This window comes from Eptatretus burgeri, unplaced genomic scaffold (assembly GCF_056783735.1).
Source record: "Eptatretus burgeri isolate ZD-2024b unplaced genomic scaffold, Ebu_testis_v1 Ebu_testis_scaffold_3163, whole genome shotgun sequence".
In the NCBI taxonomy this organism is placed as follows: domain Eukaryota; kingdom Metazoa; phylum Chordata; class Myxini; order Myxiniformes; family Myxinidae; genus Eptatretus; species Eptatretus burgeri.
In genome coordinates, this window is record NW_028225111.1 from 646 (window position 1) to 21,588 (window position 20,943).

At 47.6% G+C, this 20,943-nt stretch overlaps 1 protein-coding gene across 10 annotated transcripts in view; it reads left to right on the forward strand.

The window, feature by feature from the left end:
- Positions 1–742: 742 nt before the first annotated feature.
- Positions 743–20,943, forward strand: part of LOC147006577 (kinesin-like protein KIF27) — a 60,663-nt gene continuing 40,462 nt past the window's right edge. For 3 of the 10 annotated variants that reach the window (XM_085868478.1, XM_085868482.1, XM_085868484.1), the window contains exons 1-5: positions 745–850; positions 15,889–16,178; positions 19,317–19,508; positions 19,670–20,328; positions 20,590–20,844. In XM_085868478.1, the coding sequence (XP_085724604.1) occupies positions 810–850; positions 15,889–16,178; positions 19,317–19,508; positions 19,670–20,328; positions 20,590–20,844 (1,437 nt within the window). In that variant the 5' untranslated portion in view covers positions 745–809. Of the gene's footprint in view, positions 851–5,080; positions 5,319–15,624; positions 15,716–15,888; positions 16,179–19,316; positions 19,509–19,669; positions 20,329–20,589; positions 20,845–20,943 lie in introns of those variants that run through there. The other 7 variants (XR_015054740.1, XR_015054739.1, XM_085868485.1 and 4 more) reach the window with 7 other exon arrangements.

Consider the following 20,943-nt stretch of genomic DNA (forward strand, 5'->3'; position numbering starts at 1 on the left):
TTGTGTGTGTGTGGTTTTGGAAAAGAAAGCAAACATATTTTGGGGGGCAACTACCCCCCCCCCTTTGAACTCCTTCGACAGCAATTTAAAAAAAATGTTTTGAACAAATTTTAATACATCACAGGTGCTGAAAGTGGTGGTCAGGTTTCATTGGAATTGTGTGTGTATTTTCTGAGAAGAAAGCAAATGCATATTTTGTGGGGCAACCCTCGAACACCACCTTCGACCACGATTTTTAAAATGGTGTAAACAACCTTTGGTACATCACGGGTGATGAAGGTTATGGTCAGGTTTCATCGAAATTGTGTCTATAGTTACAGAGAAGAAAGCGAATTCCAATGTTGGGGGGCAATCCCCGTTGTAGACCCTCAAAGACCAATTTTTTTTAATGCCATGAACAATCTTTGGTACATCATGGGTGATGAAGATTGTATGCAAGTTTCTTTGAAATTGTTTGTCGTTTCTGAGAAGAAAGTGAATACCTCTTTGGGGGGGGGGCATCCCCCTCCATGAATTCCCTCTGTAGAGCTCATCAGACCCCAACTTTTTTAATGCCATGAACAAACGTTGGTACAACATGGGTGATGAAGGTTGTGGTTAAGTTTCATCAGAATTGTTTTTGTAGTTTCTAAAAGAGCATATACCCATTTTTTGGGGGGGGAGAGCCCCCGTAAACCATCTTTGGGTCCGATATTTTAAATGCAATGAACAAACTTTGGTTCCTACTCGGTGGTGAATTGTTGTGGTAAAGTTTCAACAAAATCGTGTGTGTAGTTTCAGAGAAGTTGCAAGTATTTGTGGACGGACGGATGACGTGCCATCCCATCATCTCCCCAGAAATATGTTCCAGGTGAGCTAAAAATGACACATTCCCCATGAGGAGTACTTACCATATGCCAAGTTAAATTTTTTTTCCTTGGTTGGGTTTCGGAGATACAGAGGTCCAACGTGTTTCCTTTTTTCCAATATGGCTGCCACACCACGTGATGACCTATGACGTCCGATTTACCATGAAAACATTGGACATGACCGATTTGAGAGTGAGACGAATTTGGAGGAGTTGTGTCATGTTCTGTGAAGCTACCGCCACGTGCATGCGCAGTGTGCGCCTCCCTGGGTAATAAACGTGGAGCTTCGACTTATGTGGTGTCTGGCCTTTCACTCCGCAATCCTTCGGATACGCCACAATTGGCGACGAGTTTAGTGCTTTGCCAAGTCTGCATTGCTCACAATGGCGTCCGTGGGGATTCTGGTGGAGTACCAGCCAGATGAGGACTGGGAAGACTTTGCTGATCGATTGGGACAATACTTCATCGCTAACAAGATGGCGGCGGCAGATGATGCTGATCGGCACCGGGCCGTTCTGCTCACCGTGTGTGGCAAAACAACATATGCCCTGATGAAGGATCTGGTTATTCCCGATAAACCGAAGGACAAAACCTTTGTGCATGATACGATAAACCGAAGCATGATTTGCTCAGTATGTCGGATAAAAGCAAACCTATTGTGGTGGATGTCAGGGTGAAAGACATTGCCGTGGAGATGGAGCTGGACACCGGGGCCAGCCAGTCGATCATGAGTTTGGAAACTTTCAATGGGCTTAGTCAGGAGACAGCGAGACCAGTACTCAGACCGGTGAACGCCAAGTTGCGAACTTGCACCAATTAACTGATACCTGTGATTGGTAGTGCGGAGGTGAAGGTCACCTACAATCATGTGAAACACAAACTACCCTTGTGGATCATTCAGGGAAATGGGCCGACGTTGTTTGGGAATAATTGGCTTGAATTCATCAAACTCGATTGGCCTGTGATCGAATTGATGGCTTGTGATGTTAATCACAATGCCATCCTTGACAAATACCCCTCATTGTTTGGAGGTGGTGTTGGCACCTTTTAAAGATATTAAAGCCAAAACCTATGTAGATGAGAGTGCTAAGCCAATCTTTTGTAAAGCGAGGTCTGTACCTCACATGATGCGTCCAAAGATCGAGGCAGAGCTCGACCGCCTGCAGATGGAGGTGTTATCAGTCCTGTTGAGTTCAGTGATTGGGCATGTCCAATTGTTCCTGTATTAAAGTCAGATGGTCGTGTTCGGATTTGTGGTGATTATAAAACAACAACCAACAGGTATTCCAAACAGGATCATTATCCTTTGCCCAAGGTGGATGATTTGTTCGCGACGCTTTCTGGTGGAAAGAAGTTTATGAGGACTCTTGATGAGGACTCCAATAACTATCCATGTTGTAACACTCACAAGGGGTTGTTTGTTAATAACCGTTGTCCTTTCGGAATCAAATCAGCCGCTGCTATATTTCAACGCAATATGGAGAATCTGCTGAAAGCAATTCCAAATGTTGTAGTATTTCAAGATGATGTTTTTTTTTTATCACCGACCGCAATGATGCTGAACATTTGTGTAACCTTGAGGCGGTTCTCAAACGTCTTGTTGAAGCCGGTGTAAAGGTGAAACGTGACAAATGTCGATTTATGTTTCCCGAAGTGGAATTTCTCGGTCGTATTGTCAGTGCTGATGGCATAAGGCCCAGCACGTCCAAGACAGAAGCTATCAAGGATGCTCTGACTCCTGTGAACACGACCAAGCTCAAAGCTTTCCTGGATATGTTAAACTATTACTGTAACTTTCTTCCGAATCTGAGCACCGTCCTTGAGCCTCTCCACAAACTCCTTCGTAAAGTTGTTGAATGGCGATGGTGTACGCAGTGTCGTGAGGTGTTTGCTGTGGCAAAACGGTTGCTGTGTTCATCTAAAGTGCTGGTGAACTATGATACTGCTAAACCATTGGTTCTCAGCTGTGATGTCTCGTCTTATGGCATTGGCTGTGTTACAGCAATGTAATGGCGGTATACTGCAGCCTGTGGCCAATGCATCACGCACTTTGTCAGCAGCGGAGTGTAACTTCTCCATGGTTGAAAAATAAACTCTCGCATGTATTTTTGGTGAAACAAAGATGCATCAGTATCTCTTCTGTCGACAATTTGAACTTGTAACCGACCACAAACCATTGCAATCCCTATTCAATGAGAGTAAGGAAATTAACCCACAGGTCTCTGCATGCATTCAGTGTTTGGCTGAGAAGTTAGCAGCCGATGACTATTCTACAAGGTATCGTCCTGGCAGGGAGAATTTCTGTGCTGATGCTTTGAGTGGATTACCACTTCCAGTTAACGTGGGTAATGTACCTGCACCGGGAGAAATTTTTATGGCAATGAGTGTGTTTGACTGTCATAATGCTGCAATCACTTCCAAACAAATTGAACAATGGACAAATGTGGCCCCGGCCCTTTCTATGGTCAAACAATGTGTTATCGGTAGCATCTGGTCAACTGTACCCTCTGGATTCCACGACAAATTGAGGCCATACCCTGCTCGTAAAAATGAGTTGTCTTTACATTCTGGTTGCCTGCTGTGGGGCAGCAGGGTCATTGTACCGCCAAAGGTCAAAACAAGGTGTGTGATGAGCTACATGAATCACATCCAGGGATTGTAACCATAAGGTCAATTGCCAGGAGCCATGTTTGGTGGCCGGGTACAGATGAAAACCTTGAGAGCTCCGTTCGCCATTGCTCCTTGTGTCAGGCCACTGCCCTGATCTCACCTGAGGCACTGCTTCACATGTGGTCCTGGCCTTCCAAACCATGGTCTCGAATTCACATCGATTACGCTGGTCCATTCTTAGGGAAGATGTTTTTGGTTGTTACTGATGCTCATTCAAAGTGGATTGAACGTTTAGACTTATCATCCTGAACTAGCGAAATCACGGTTGAAAGTTTGCTTGCCAGGTTTGCCACTCATGGTTTGCCAGATTGTGTAGTTAGTGATAATGGCTCGTGTTTCACCAGCGCTGTGTTTCAGGATTTCTTGAAACAAAATGGTGTCAAGCACGATCACACTGCTCCCTTCATACCTGCTTCAAATGGTCAGGCTGAAAGAGTTGTCCAGGTGATCAAGAATGGTCTCAAAAAGGCAAATGACGGTTCTTCTCTGCAAACCAAGTTATCATGTTTGTTATTTACATATTAGACACGTCCGCACACAAACACTGGACGCACGCCCGCAGAAATGATGTTTCGTCGAATGCTAAAGACACGCTTAGACCTGATTCATCCGAATGATTCGTCCAGGGTTGCGGACCACCAGTTTAAACAGAAGTGGTACCATGACAGGACCTCGGTTACACGTGACATCAATGTGTTCAATCCTGTTTTTGTGCTGAATTCCGGCCATGGATCTAAATGGTCACTGGTCATGTTATAAATCGAATTGCCAACTCTTTATTTGTTGTGGAACTGTCCAATGGACAATCAGAACGTAAACATATTGACCAGCTCCACCTGAGGCATTGTGACCCCAATCCTCCAAACTATATTCAGCCCTTTGAGGGTGATTCCCTGGTGTGTCTGTTCTAATTGTGAGCCAAGTGCCTGAGCCCACCGAGTCGGAGCCCGATAGTGGTGTGGTGGAGCCTGCTCCTTCTCCTTCCTCTCCATCTCCTCTTGAGACTGTTGTTGTTGGGGGAATAATGTTGTGCGAGATTTAATGTTGAAGAGAGAACACATCAAACAGCCTTTGTTCGAGTCACACGAGGGCATTGTTTACATGAAGACCGCCATGTTGTTAAGCGGTACCGAGCACACCGTTCCGTTGGAGTACTTCTTGCTTCAGCGCTTTTAGTTAAGTAAGCCGCTTGGTAAGCCATAAGCAAGCCGCTTGGTAAGCCATAAGCAAGCCGCTTGCTAATGGAACACACCCTGCGGACTTCATGTTTGGAGTACATCACCTGCTAGAAATTCGTTCCCCTTTCATCTGGTCCTGCCTGATCCGCTTCGGAGACTCTCACACAATGTTCGTCTCATATTTTCGTGAAGGATTGCTCGGTGACGTCATGTATGACGTTTCTGACATCGCAAGCGAAATGCACTTTTTAAGGTTGTTTTTTTTAATAACCGAGGTTTAATTATTCTCTTGTTAAAGTAAAAATGTGTTGTTGAATAAACAAATAAACCGAGGCATCATAATGGATTATAAGTGTGAGTTCTTCGGATTTGATCAAAATAAAATTATTTGTGGTTTCGTCGCGTCTATTGTTTCCATGGTTACTCAGTTGTTTCGCTTCGTTCGTTTTCCTGCTCGCTTCAGGATCGGACGTGTTTCTCGCCGAAACTTACGGGAAGCCATAAATAAGGACAACGAGGTGAGTTGATGTCATCGTCGTCCTTTTTATTCGTGATTTTAATGTTGATTTTGAACGGGAAAACGACTTCGTGAAATCTCTTCGTGAATTCTCTCACTCCTGAGGTACTTGTGTCGTGCACCATGTCGGCTAATATCAACGGACTCGGAAAGGAAGAAAGACGAGTTTTCCGTTCATCGAAATGAACATGTGTGTGTGCGTGTGTGTGTCTGTATGTGTCTGTCTGTTTGTGTCTGTCTGTTTGTCTGCGACCGCAGTTTCTCGACGACCGCCAGTTCGATTGAATTGAAACTTGCCAGGAATATTGCCGGGGCCCCGCGGATGTGCCTTTTCAAGGTTTGATATTAATCGGACGTGCAGTTCCCAAGTTACGGCCATTTATGACACGGTGCTATGACGTCACAATTAATGTTTTTATATAAATATATATATATTTTTTTCACTATTGATGTTACAATTCTTCTTCTTCTTCGTTTGGTATGACAACAATCGACGCTGGGGACCTGAGTATGTGCCTTTTCAAGGTTTGATATCGTTCTTCTTCATCCGTTTCAGCTTTCGGACATTTATCTGTCAACGAATGACAGGACACGGTGTTGTGACGTCACGAATGACATCACAAGGCTTCCTATTTTTTTATTTTTTTTGATATGATGTCAAAATTGACGCTGGGACCTCAGTATGTGCGTTTTCAAAGTTTGATATCATTCTTCTTCATCCGTTTCAGCTGCTTCCCAAGTGTTTCCCAAGTTATGGCCATTTATGATACGGTTGGTCTGATATACAGGAAGTCGTCGACTTACGACTGTTCGACTTTACGATCACGTTTTTTTTTTTCTGTTTTTGTTTTTTTGTATGTAAAATATACGGTGTTCGTCTTATGACCAAGTCGACTTACGACCGATTGGTCAGAACCAATTGCGGTCGTAAGTCGACGACTACGTATAATTGAAACAATGCCCCCAAACCAGTTTTTTTTTTTTTGCATGTACGGGCACGCACCTACGGGCCCGCACTTACCGGCACGCACGCACGGGCCCGCACCAATGGGCATGCACGTACGGGCACGCGAGAGCGAAGGAACGACCTGTGTGGTTGTTGTTTCTGGCACACGGTTTGAAAGCTTTTTTTTTTTTTGCACGTACAGCCACGCATGTAGGGCCACGTACCTACGGGCACGTACCTACGGGCACGCACCTACGGGCATGCATCTACGGGCCCACACTAGTCTATCTCTAATTCCGGCAATCTCTGTGTATCTGTCTGTCTGTATGTGTGTCTGCGACCACCGTTTCTCGACAATCACTGGTCCGATCTGATTGAAACTTGCCAAGTATATTACTGGGGCCCTGTGGATTTGCCTTGTCAAGGTTTGATATTAATCGGACGAGCGGTTCCCAAGTTATGGCCATTTATTTGCCAACCAATGACAGGACACGGTGCTATGACATCACGATTCACGTCACAATTCTTCTTTTTTATTATTATTATTATTTTTTTGCACGTACGGGCCCGCACCTCCGGGCACGCACGTACGGGCCCGCACCTATGGGCATACACCTATTGCCATGCACGTACGGGCCCGCACTAGTTATTTATAAACAACGTTTTAACATGGAGTTTGTGTTGTTCCTCCATTAAATAAATAAATATGCCACGTCCTTGTTTGTGTGTGCGATGTTGTTGGATGACCTGCAGTTGTAAAGTTATTTTGGCAAATCTGTTCTCATTTTCGTGTTTTGTGGAAGTGGGATATTTAAATGTGACCGTGTTTTCGCAGCATTGTGTCCTGTACGGAATACTATTTGGAGGGGGGGGTGGGGTGGGAAGAGGTTGAGTGGAAGTCATTGTTGTATATTGTTCAGAATGAAGACTGTGAACGTTTTGAGTTTGCTTCTCAATCACTTCTTGTCCTCCTCAGTTCGGAAGTCAATATAAAGGCCTTCACAAGTAAACTTGGGGACTGAAGTCTTTACTTCTTCCAATACATTTTCAATGGATAGCTCTCTGGTTGATCCAAGTGGAGCTTACACTGTATTGCTCGATCAAAATGTTCTACTGTAGGATGACTTGTGAGCACATCGACTTTGAAGTATGATTGATATATATATATATATATATATATATATATATATATATATATATATATATATATATATATATATATATATATATATATATATATATATATATATATATATATATATATATATATATATATGGAAACAAATAAACACGACATCGTGACCGAAGCTAAATTATTTTGCTTTTTGCATCTTTGCGGAAACTTTAGGTATCCTCCATCATACATCGCCATTTTGGTGCTGCATTCCTCAGGGTAAAGATCGCAGCAAGTGAAGAAGGAAGTGAAGGCGTGTGCTTTATACGCAGGTCTCAATAAGGTAGATGCTGATTGGTTCAGCCGTAATGACGTCACGGTTAATCCGAACGCCCATTGGTCGGCTCATCATCTTCACCTCGAGCTCCCATTGGCTGGAGCAGAGTTCGCCGATGATTCACGTTTTCAACCACATCCTGAAGAGAGGGGGGTCGGGGCCTCCCCTAAGGGGGGGTGCTCCCCAAAGGGGAGAGGGGCCTCCCCAAAGGTCCATTCACCATTTGTTAACGTACTTCCCTTGATCTTTCCATGCTGAAAGAGACACAGAGTTCGTACAAATTCCTTTTGACGACATAGTATTGGATCGGTGGTGAGGATGAAGGTTGCTTCCAACATACGGAAATGAAACAAGCTCCGACCTTGGCTCAGTATCCTGAACATATCTTCATTGTCCTGATCTGCACAGATCTGTCCTGTCCTGATCTGTCCTAATCTGCACGTCCAGAGCAGTCAGGCTTTCCACCAAAGAGGTCAACGATTGACCGTATCCTTGCTCTTCGGGTCCTCACCGAACGCAGACGAGAGTTTAGACAGGGACTGCTTGCAGCCTATGTTGATCTCTGTAAAGCGTTCCATTCAGTAAATCGGGATGTCCTCTGGAGGATTATTGGTCTTCGTGGGGTGCAACCAAATCTGATCGATCTGATGTCTGAAATCTACTCTGGTACTGAGAGTGCTGTGAAATGTGGTGGTACCATCTCTGACTTATTTCCAGTTGTTACTGGAGTTCGTCAGGGGTGTGTACTGGCCCCCATACTTTTCAGCACTTGTATGGACTGGATTCTAGGGAGGATGTCGTAGAGATCAAGCTTCGGTATATCGTTTGGGAATGTCAAGATCTCGGACCTTGATTTCACAGATGATGTAGTCTTCTTTGCGGAGACTTCAGATGTCCTTTTGGGGGCCCTCGAGGTGCTGAATGAGGAGTCGGAGCCACTGAGATTATGGGTTTCTTCGGTCAAAACTAAGATCCAGGCTTTCAATGACATGTTGGATGCTGCTGTCCTGTCTGTGTCTGTTTGTGGTGAGAATGTTGAGGTCGTGGAGAGATTCACTTACCTTGACAGTGATATTCATGTCTCTGCTCGCTGTGAGTCAGAGGTCAATAGACTTCTGGTTCGGGCCTGGAGAGTCATGGATTCACTGGATCATGGGGTGTGGCGCTGCCGGTACCTGCGGGAGGACGAAACTGCATCATGGGGTGTGGCGCTGCCGGTACCTGCGGGAGGACGAAACTGGATCATGGGGTGTGGCGCTGCCAGTACCTGCGACGCTGCGGGAGGACGAAAGTCCGAGTCTTCAGGTCCTTGGTGCTTCCAGTCTTGCTCTATGGATGTGAGACTTGGACTCTGACCAAGGATCTGAGAGGGAGACTTAATTCCTTTGGTACCAGGTCTCTTCAGAGAATCTTTGCTATCGCTGGTCGGATTTTGTGTCCAACGAGCGGTTGCTGAGAGAGACTCGGGTGAGATTTGTTACCTGCATAGTCCCTGAGCATCAGTTGTGGCTGTATGGACATGTGGCTCGTTTTCCTGACACTGATCCTGCTCACCAGATTCTCTCACCGAGGGAGTCTCGTGAGTGGAGGAGGCCAATGGGCCGACCACGTGCCTCATGGTTGCAGCAGGTTGACCCGCATCTCAAGAAGATGGGGATGGGCCTGGCATCTGCCTGGGAGATGGCCAGACGGAGGCCCCTGGAGTACCGCTGGAAAGTGGACGCAGCGATGCGCTGTTCTGGTACATTCTCCCATACCTGACTTGACCTGACCTTTAGATCGTCAAACGACTGTTGCAGCTTCTCAAACGTAGAGAACTATGAAAGGAGGTGTACGACAGAATTAAACCTGTTGGAGCCCAACGTCCAAGAATGTACGGCCTGCCGAAGATTCACAAGGAGAATATCGCTCTCAGACCAATACTGTCCAAGGTGTGATCAGCACAACATGAACTTGTCAATTGGTTAGGAGAGGTACTGCAACCAGTATTGGATTCACTTTCTCATTTCGTGGTTAAGGATTCCTTCACATTTGCAGAATCAATGACAGCTAAAACACCGACAAGTGAGCACAACATCATGGCATCCTTTGATATTAAAAGCTTGTTCACGAATGTACCATTGACGTAGACGATTGAGATATGCACACGTTTGCTGTATGACACCGATCTGGAACAACCGATGATCTCGGAACACGTCTTCGTTGAATTAATGAACACAGCAACCATGGAGGTGGAATTCATTTTTAACAACATGATGTATGTTCAAACGGACTGTGTGGCCATGGGTTCTCCATTAGGCCCAGCTCTTGCAAATATCTTTGTAGGCCATCATTAAATGCAGAAACTGACTGGTCGGCAAGGGGTCGAATCCCCCATCGTATACTATCGGTACGTTGATGACATTTTTGCTTTGTTTGAGTCTCGGATGGCATGTGACAATTTCCAGGCATGGCCCAACACTCTCGATCCAACGCTGAAGTTCACCACGGAGCTGGAATCGTCAAACACGTTACCGTTTTTGGACGTGTTGGTTGATCGATCCAACCTTGGTTTCACAACATCTGTCAACTGGAAGCCGACTTTCACAGGGCAGTATACTCGGTGGGCATCCGGACAGCTCCACGAGATACAAAATCGCCTTGATCAATATCCTGGTTAACAGAGCACAGAGGATTTGTTCAACTTGTAATCTTCCAGCTGAAATCGACAAAATCATGAATATACTCGGTGAGAATGGTTATCCTGAGCAAATAGTTAAGAGATACAAACACAAGTTTCTAAACACGACAAGAGATCAGAAGATGGCTCCGGACAAATGTCTAGTCGATATCAGGATGCCCTGGAAAGGGCAGTCATCACGAAGGTTTGAAGTACAAATCAAACATGTTGTGTCCAACACGTTTCTGGCTGTGCAACCTCGAGTAATCTTTACCTCTCGCAGTTTGCTGATGTCAATCAACAAGGATGTGCTACACACCTCACAAACCAGCAATGTTATTTATGAGTTTGAGTGCCGATGTGAAGCTCGGTACGTGGGCCGCACAGCACTAAGATTGGCTGATTGGATCAAACAACACGTCCCCTTGGCGATTCGAAGAAAGATTGTGAGGGTGAGAAAACAACCAGTGCGAGCATGGAGAAATATCCAGCAACCACCGGGCACTGTACCTGCTTCATCCGCCATTGCACAGCACCTGGTTGCCAACCCTATCTATGCAGACCAGTACAATGCAGATATGTTCAGGATATTGAGCCGAGGTCGGAGCTCGTTTCTATGGTGTACGAGGTGCAGTGGAACACGAGAAGCAAGAGTGTCAGCATCAACCCCGCTTTATTGCGCGTCCGGATGTACATTCCTGCCACCCCTAGCGGGCGAGTCATGATATACGAAAACCCAATCATGTGATACAGCACACTCCTCCCCTCGTAAAATGAGAAGTCAAATGATGAAAGGACAATCATAGCATGACCACCCGAAACCAATCAACACTCATAATCCTCCAAGTACCGCGGCCGCACCCTGACCCGCCTCGGACGGGCAGCGCCGCCAGACAGCCCAGGCTCAGACGCCTCCCGGCTCGGTCGAGGTGACACTCGCGCCATCCGCAATAACAACCGCCCCCGGCTGACCAGCTTGCCCGACGTCCCCGGGCAGGACAGAATCAGGTGAAGACCCCGCGGGCGTCGGCATATCTGGCCCTGGCGATACAACGTCTGGCCCCGGCGACTTTACAGGTGGGGTTTGGCCCGGGGGGTGTGGGGGGGTGACGCTGGACAGCGATCATGCATTTGGTCCACGTGCCGCTTCCACACCTCCCCACCATCAGTCCGCACCATGCAATTCGCCGGCCCCAGTACCACCGAGACCACAGCCGGCACCCATTTGGAACTGTGGAAATAATCGCGCACCATTACACGCTGCCCCACATCGAAACTGCGCAGCAGCGTCGGACGCGACACCGCCCCACTCCCCGACCCTCCAGGTCGCAGCAAATCCAGTCTGGACCGCAATGCCCTCCATAGAGACAAATGGCAGGCGAATCACCTGTGACAGGATGAATCGCGTTCCTGTAATGGAGCAAAAAGACATCGACCACTGTCTGCACAGGTGCAACACCCCCCCCCCCCCTGCGCAAAGCCCATTTCAACATCTTCACAAATGACTCAGCCTGCCCATTCGTCTCAGGATGATACGGTGCGGACCTTAGATGTCGAATCCCATTTTGACGCTTAAACTCATCAAATACACCTGCGATGAACTGCGGACCGTTATCAGAGACCAGGATCTCCGGGAATCCTTTATTAGCAAAGATCGTCCGCAGTTTCTCTACTACAATGTTTGCTGATGTATGCTGCATTACTACAACCTCCGGCCATTTAGAGAATGCATCGATCACAATAAAAAACATTTTGCCATCAACCGGCCCCGCAAAATCTACATGGACCCTCTGCCAGGCTCTGTCTAGGGTAGGCCATAGTCCCGAAGCTCGACGCGGGTTATCAGCATCTGTTTGACACGTGGCGCAACGCTTAACCAACTGCTCAATGTCTTTGTCCAACCCCGGCCACCACAACAGGCTACGAGCAAGACTCTTGGTCTTCACGACGCCAAGGTGACTGACAAGCAGTTCTTCCAAACAACGCTGCCGGAACTTCGGTGGAATCACCGTCCTCATTCCCCACATAAAGCACCTTTGGACCAATGACAGCTCCGATGCGCACGACGTGAAAGGTTGAAATGCCGGTGTCGAAGGCAGATCACTCCAATTCCCCATAGAAATCGCCTGAACGACACGGGCGAGCACCGGATCACGAGCCGATTCCACCGCGACCTGTCTGGCCGTGATCGGCCCGCTTTGGACCTGGCCCAGCGCGAACACATCGACCCGGTCGGCCAACTCTGACGCAGCTGGACCCTCCGCACACGGCAAGCGTGAGAGCCCGTCGCAGTTAGCATGCTTCTCAGTGCTTTGGAACTGAATATCATAATCGTAAGCATCAAGAAACAGACACCACCGCTGTATTCGCGCGGCAGCTACCACCGGTACCCCGCGTTCGGGTCTCAGGATGAATTGAAGCGGTTTGTGATCCGTCTGCAAAGTGAAATGCCGCCCCAGCAGGTATTGATGAAACCTCCGCACACCCCAGACGAGGCTGAGAGCCTCACGCTCAATCTGGGCATATCCACGCTTTGCTGTGGACAGGGTCCGGGATGCAAAACAAACAGGCCGCTCGGAACCATCGTCCATCCTGTGGGAGAGCACTGCCCCGATGCCATATGCAGAGCTGTCGCATGCCAATAGGAGCGGACGCGCAGGCTCGTAGTGCACGAGGACCGTATCCTCTGTGAGCTGCCGCTTGACGCGGTCGAACGACGCCTGGTGTGCAGGCCCCCAAGCCCAGCGCTCGTCCTTCCTGAGCAACCATGTTAACGGCGCAAGTTGTGAGCTGTGCCCGCGCACGAACCTTTGGTAATACTGGGCCATACCAATGAACGAGCGCAGCTGCGTCTTGTCGCGAGGCGGTGGCATGTGCTGAATCGCCTCCACCTTCCGAGGACCTTTCAACAGCCCCTCCGGCGTGATGATGTGCCCGAGGTATTCCAAGCGCTGCTTGAAGAACGCGCACTTGTCCCTGTTCAAGAGCAGGCTGCACGCTTCTAGCTTTGTCAACACTTGGGCAATGTTCGCAAGATGCTCGTCCGCCGTTTTCCCCGCAATGAGCACATCGTCCAGGTAGGTCTGAGCGGGCAGGCCAATGCAAACCTGATCCATGGCTTTCTGCCACAAAGCTGGGGCCGAAGCAATCCTAAAACAGTCGGGTATATCGATAGAGTCCTTGACACGTGTTGATTGTCAAAAGCTCGCTACTCCCGGGATCCATCGGCAGGTGAAAATATGCATCACGCAGGTCTAACTTCGTGAAGTATTGACTCCCGCCAATCGCGCATATATTTAATCGATTGACGGCAATGGATATTGCTCCACGCTGAGCCCCGGGTTAACCGTGGATTTGAAGTCCCCGCACAATCGGACGTCTCCATTCCGTTTCAGCACCGTGACAACCGGGGTGGCCCAATCTGAGCATGACACCCGTTCGATCACTCCGCAGGCCTCCAGCCTATCCAGTTCACCCTTGACCTTGTCCCGCAGGGCATACGGCACAGGACGTGGTTTACAAAACCGAGGGACCACCCCCTCCTTCAAGAAGAGCTTTGCCTCCATGCCCTTGAGTTTCCCAAGGTCGTCGCTAAACAACCCTTGATGTCTTTGAAGAATCTCCTCTAACTGATCCTCCCACCGGCTCGGCACGGGTTGCACAAGGTGAACTGCGGCCCAGTCTAGCCTGATGCGGGACAGCCAGTCTCGGCCGAGGAGAGACGGTCCCCTCCCCCGCACGATGTACAACGGAAGCGTGGCGACCTGGCCTTGGTACCGCACAGACACGTCTGCCATCCCGACTGGTGTTATCTTCTCGCGGGTGTACGTGAACAGCGTGAGTTTGGACCTGATAAGCTTCAGGCCGTTGAGTCTACGCGCGGTCTGTTCGCCGATGATCAACACAGCCGCTCCCGTATCGACCTGAAACGTGATCGGCGTTTTGTTCACTTCGATTTCCACCATCATCGGGCGCGCCGCCGCCGGGCCAATTGAAAACAGGCTCATCGACGGCCGCCGGTCCCGCCCCGGGTCGCCGCACATCGCCGTCCACGACCTTAACGGTGGCCGGCGCCCCACGGCACACACGCTTCAGATGACCCACCTTGTGACAATTTAAACACACGGTGCCTTTATACGGGCACGCACGGCGCAGGTGCCGACCTCCGCATCCCAAACACGTCCGCGGGGTCACCTCGCCGCACGTGCGGCCGCGCGGCGACGTCTGACCCGCACCGAAGGTCGTGCGCGCGTCCCAGGGTGCTCGCGACCCCGCGTGGCCGGTGATGGCCCGAACATCCTCGCGAGTCTGCTCGACCGCTGTAGCCGTACTGACCGCCGAGTCGAATGTAATGGCTTCACCCTTCAGCCGTAGAACTGCCGAAACCATCTTCGCATCTTGTAAACCAGCAATAAAACGATCTCTGAGCCGAGCTGGAGGCTCCCCCGCCGTGAACTTGCATGCCACGGAAGAATGCTTCACTCGCGCCACGAAATCAGCGACGCGTTCCTCTGCCCCTTTCGAAAGGCGATCGAACTGGTATCGAGCGAGTTGTAATGATGTTCTCCGGCGCCATGTGTGCTTTCATCTTCTCCACAACGTCCCGAAACGACAGCCCATCATCACGGGGCTTGTCCGGCGCCACCAAATCACTCAGTAGTCGATAATGATCTGCCGAAAGCGAGGCGAGCAAGATCGACTTCTGTTTGCTCTCGTCGACCACATCATTCACATGGAAATAGCATCCCAATTGCTCCGAAAACAATTTGAAGTCGTCTCCGACGAAAACGGGCACATGTCCGTTTTGATCAACCATCCTCGTCAGCCAACTATGGTGTACGAGGTGCAGTGGAACATGAGAAGCAAGCGTGTTAGCATCAACTCTGCTTCATTGCGCGTCCGGATGTACATTCCTGCCACCCCTAGCGGGCGAGGCATGATATACGAAAACCCAATCACGTGATACAGCACAGTTTCATTTACGTATGTTGGAAGCAACCTTCATCCTTACCACCGATCCAATACTTTGTCGTCAAAAGGAATTTGGACGATCTCTGTGTCTCTTTCAGCATGGAAAGATCAAGGGAAGCACGGTAACAAATGGTGAATGGACCTTCGGGGGGAGGCCCCTCTCCTCCTCTCCTCCTCTCCTCCTCTCCTCCTCTCCTCCTCTCCTCCTCTCCACCTCTCCTCCTCTCCTCCTCTCTCCAGGATGTGGTTGCAAACGTGAATCATCGGGCGAACTCTGCTCCAGCCAATGGGAGCTTGAGGTGAAGAGGATGAGTCGACCAATGGGCGTTCGGATTAACCGTGACGTCATTACTGCTGAACCAATCAGCGTCTACCTTATTGAGACCTGCGTATGAAGCACACGCGTTCACTCAGTTCACTTTCTTATTCACTTGCTGCGATCTTTACCCTGAGGAGTGCAACACGAAAAGCTTCGGTCACTATGTCGTGTTTATTTGTATTCATATTAAAGTTCTGCAGTACCAAACATCTGTTTAAATATATATATATATATATATATATATATATATATATATATATATATATATATATATATATATATATATATATATATATATATATGTATTTATTTTGCGATATCTCCCCTAGGATGAAACCTGTACATGTGGTGGTACGAATCCGGCCACCGTTTTGTCAGAACAGACCGCAGCTGCAAAACTGCGTACATATTGAGGGACGCCAGCAATTGATCGTCGGTGAAGCTCAAGAAATCTTTACATTCGATCATGCTTTTGGTCCCGATTTGACGCAAAAGGATGTTTATGATACCTGCGTGCAACCGTTAGTTTCACGATTCATTGAAGGCTCCAACAGCACAGTCTTTGCTTATGGACAGACAGGATCTGGAAAGACGTTCACCATGGGAACAGATACTGTTGGTGAGTGGCTGGTACTGCACGCTTTCTTCACGTCAACACAATTATCCTTGCTTCATTCATCTCCATCATGCATGATTTTCCCTTGGTTTTAACAGAAGCACCTGATGAAACATTTTACAAAAGCGGTGGTTATGATAAAATCTTATTATTGATTAATAAGATTCATTTTGTTTTGAATTCTTTGAAAGTTGTTCCTTTTTTTTTATTTTTTATTTTTTATTTTTATTTTTTGAGCAAAACACATTGATGTAGATGGAATTTTACAACAAAAATAGTGTTAAAAATGTTATTTTCACAAGATTGCAAGTCTCGGATAAGTTCAACTTTGAGCTCACAAGGAAATATATCAAATGGAATTTAATACAGTGCTGCATTTACTCATGTTGCCACCATCAGCCGACATGTGAGTTTTGTGATGATTGTGTCTGTGAGTATAATATTGTTGCGGATTCGCGCCCGCCGGCGTGCGAACGGCCACGCAACTCGAATCGCGGCACGTCGCCCACCGGACGGACAATCCCGTCGTGACCCTCTCGGACTAACGCCGGGAACTAGTCACGGGTGGACCTTTCGGCCTCACCACGATCGTGCCAATCGGCCCCCTGCGTGGGATAGGGTTGCTCGCCAAATTCGACCTACCTAAGTACCCACACGGAGGGTAGACCGGGCGATCGCACCTCGCCGCAGGTCGACTTCGGACACGGGCCACTTTAAGCGACCCCTTCCGTACTATCGGGATAACCGAGCGGTGTTATCGTCGGCCTCAACGGTTCGATTAATTATCGGGCGTTTTAGCCCACGACCAACCCTTTACGTGAAGTAAGATGGAGATTCAATAGAGGAAAAGACGAAGCGAAGCGGGAAAACAGTTCAACATGAAGCACATTTATTTCACGATGAACGGAAAGCACACATATACAATTACACCAAAAGCAAATGTAAAAGAAGAAGAAACACAATATTACACAAAAAGCAAATGTAAAAGAAGAAGAAACACAATATTACACAAAAAGCAAATATAAAAGAGAAACACAATGCAGATCTATTACCGACTACGCGAGCACACGGCAACACTTATGCAGTTTTACTTCACAGACGGCGCCGACAACACATATACCCAAAGCAAAAGAAAAGGACCACCCTCAAGGATGAGGCGGGCCGAGACCGCGTCGGGCCTACCCGTCTGGTGATGAGCCGCGAAATGGCGCTGGCGCCCCGACTCCGCGGGCTTCGCTGGGACTGCCTGGTATGGGGTGGGGACGGGGCCCCCTTCTCGCACTATCTCAGCGCAGGGGGAAACAGGAGGGGGTTGTTGATGCTCGGGGGATGGAGGATATCTCCCTGTCTCGGGTCCCGCGACGAGCGTCTCCACCACGACCTCGGTCGCGCCGCCGGCCTCTCCCTCCGCAGCTCCCCGACTCCGACACGAGCACCCCCTCGACCGCCTTCGCCGCCGCCACCTCTCCACAGCTCTGTCCTCTTCACTCTGACTACTACCACTTCTTCCCAGCTCCACCGACAACTCCCTACTGCCAACTCTTAACTGCCTTGACTGACGAACGCAGCCCCTTATATCCCCCGTGGCCTCGCTACTTCACCTTCGACCCTTTACCTCCGACCCTTCACCTCTAACTGGCTCCCCATTGGACCGAGGAAAAGTGGGCGTGAATGCTTTTTGATCCATGAATTTGCATATAGCGACCACACTCCAACGTACCTGGAGGCGGGGCCAAATCGCCCCACGCTCGCCGATAGGACGGAACAGAAGTGGGCGTGAGTCGTTTTTGATCCGTTTTCTTCGGAAAGGCCGGCGCTTTTGCACCCCTGCTCGGTGCGCGCCCTGCACGAGTCCAGTATCGGTGCCCACAAGTGGCGTGGGAATGACGGTGATGCGATGGTTGCGAGGGCGAGTTGTGACGGTAAAGGTCGTGGCTGTTGTTGTGAAGCGGCGTTGCGGTTGGTGGTTGTTGTGTGATGGCTGTTGAGACGTGGTTGGTGGTGGTAGTAATGGCGGCTGGTCCAAAATAAAGATAGTAAAAGAAAAACGGCTATCTAGAGGGGTCGCAGCCCGCATGAATGACATTTATTCCCTCTAAACAACGGGTTTGGGCCTAACTACACATATACTTACAGAGATATCTCACCTAAGGGACCTGAATGGTGGTTTGCGAATTTCGTCAACCACAACAATATAAAGCTCTGTGTCAAATTTAATGATTCTCGCTGCTCCTCGTGTCAAGTTATTCTGTCGGCAAAGAGATAAACACACAGATGTGTAGATCGCAAGACTCACAAGCTGAGCAGAGATAGGAAGCACATTGAAAGGGTAAGCAGGTACAAAGAGCTCAAGAGACTGGAGTTAAAATGGAGAGGCGCCCATCACTGGTCAGCATTATATTCACATTGACAGCAGCCATCACTGTGGAGGAGAAACAGCTATCACTCCCCAGGAATATAAACTATTGTTACAATCCGCAGTGAATGAGAGGACTGCAGAGCATTGACAGTTGAGAGAAAAATTGAGAGAAAATTGGTGAATGATTTTTCGGTAGGTTTCATTGACATCAACAGTTTCATGTTTGGTGGGTTATGTTGTTGGACCAGCCATTGAGATAGCATCAGTTTTCCTGCTTGCTTTCTTCACTCATTGTCTACAGACATGAGAAGGTATTCAGGAGTGTCATAAATTTACTCTGTTGTGTAAAGTTAAATTTTTTATTTTCTTGTTATTTTGATACAATTTTGATTCTACCCTTGCAAATCCACCCCAAACTCACCTCCTTCAAATTCCCTGTTTTCCTTCCTGAAAGTCCCTGTGGTGTCCATCTTGTTTACCTGTGTACCCCGCCCCATCCCTCTCCCTTCCACAGATGTCATGTGTCTGTTCCACACTTTTTTCCTTTACTCTCCCGCCCCTCTTGTCTCCTGCTCCCCTTGTTGTGCATTCTGTGTGTTAGCTCTCATACGAGCATCGGCAGTGTCTCCCAAAAAAAACAAAACACCCGGACCAATGGACAATTTTTTATTTTGAAATGCATGAGATAACAGTTTCGTATTTTCACAGCTTTGCATATCAGTCATTTTAATTACTATGATAATGCATTTTTTTGTTTCTAAAGTCTAATTGTTCTCCCACAGATGTTGCCGAAAATCATCTGGGGATGATTCCACGAGCAATTGAAGGGATTTTCCATTTGTTGGAAAATAGAAATATAACAGAGTACAGCTTGACTGTCAGTTATTTAGAAATCTACAATGAAGAGCTGCGAGATCTCTTAGACAGAGATGAAAAGACAATAGTTCTCCGAGATGATATCTATGGGAATACAAGTGAGAGAGTAAACCAAGCTTTACATGTCGATATTGCACAGAACTGTTATTTGAAAACACTGTTGTCTTCTATACGACGAACAATCATGGATATATTGGAAAGTCTACCTCGTGCCTTTGATAAAACTTAACAAATGTGTTTCTTTTTTATCTTCCTTCAGTTGTATGTGGAGTCAACGAATGTGCAGTGAAGACCCAGATAGATCTTCTCCACCTTCTTAAAACGGGCAGTGCCAAGAGGCAGATTGGTAATAAATTGTTGAGGAAGCGGTCCAGCAGATCTCATGTGATGTTCACCCTCTTCCTTAGCCAGCAGAAAATGCACAGAGAAAACACAGAGGGCACAAATCTGAACGACCAAGTAATAAAATCAAAGTTTAGTTTTATTGATCTGGCTGGACATGAAAGAATATGCAAGTCAGAAAAGCCAAAGGAATTCAAGGAGGGGATCAATATTAACAGAAGCTTGACAATACTTGCAAACGTCATCAGTTCTCTCGCAGCCAAAAAACAAAACAAAAAAAACAATTACCACATCCCTTTTCGACATTCCAAATTGACGAGGATTTTGAAGGATTCTTTGGAAGGGAATGCCAGGACAGTAATGATCGTGTGTATCAGCCCTGCCTTGGAAGATTGCAAAGATACATTGATATCGTTGAAATACGCAAAGCTGGCAAGGGACATAAAAAATAAGCCGATTGTGAATCACGGCGATAAACAGGAAAAGCAGGAACTGCAACACCAGAAAGAGGTTCTTCAACCAGATCTGCAGAAAAGTCAGCATGTGTCTTCTCCACAGAGAAGCTCACCAACTGAGGTTTGTTTTTTGGTTTGATATCACTGACTGTTTGTGTGGGTCCGATGCATTCGGGCATGTGTCCTGTTTCGGTATGATGTGACTGACAGCAACGTGTATTGATCTGATGTAGAGGAACTTTGTTTGTGATGTGTTGTTCTTTGTGTAAAGTGCAGTGATTAGATTTTGACTATATTTTGCATTTGACCTCATTTTCTCTGTAAATTGAGAATTGTTTGTGTGAAAAGCAAGGATGGGTGTGTGTTTGTGTTGTGGGAGAAGCCATTGCAGAATGATTTTGCAAATTTGGAGGAGAGGATGTTGAACATGCAGCGAAAATTTAAACACCTTGAGAGGAGCACACATGAGGCGTTTGACCTGTTCGTCGATCTGAAAAACAGCGACAACCTGAAACCAGAGCAAATAGAGTGCATCGATATCTGGATTCTCCGGATGAAGAAATCCGTTTTGGATTGCAGCATAAAAAGTGTTGACAAAGAATTACAACACACCTCAATACTGCAGATTCATCATGAGGTAAAGCACCATGATGTACACAAATGTTCCAACAGACCTTTAACTCTGTAATTGAGAAACGCTGTGTGATTTTTCTCTCATGTGAGGTGATCATTGAAA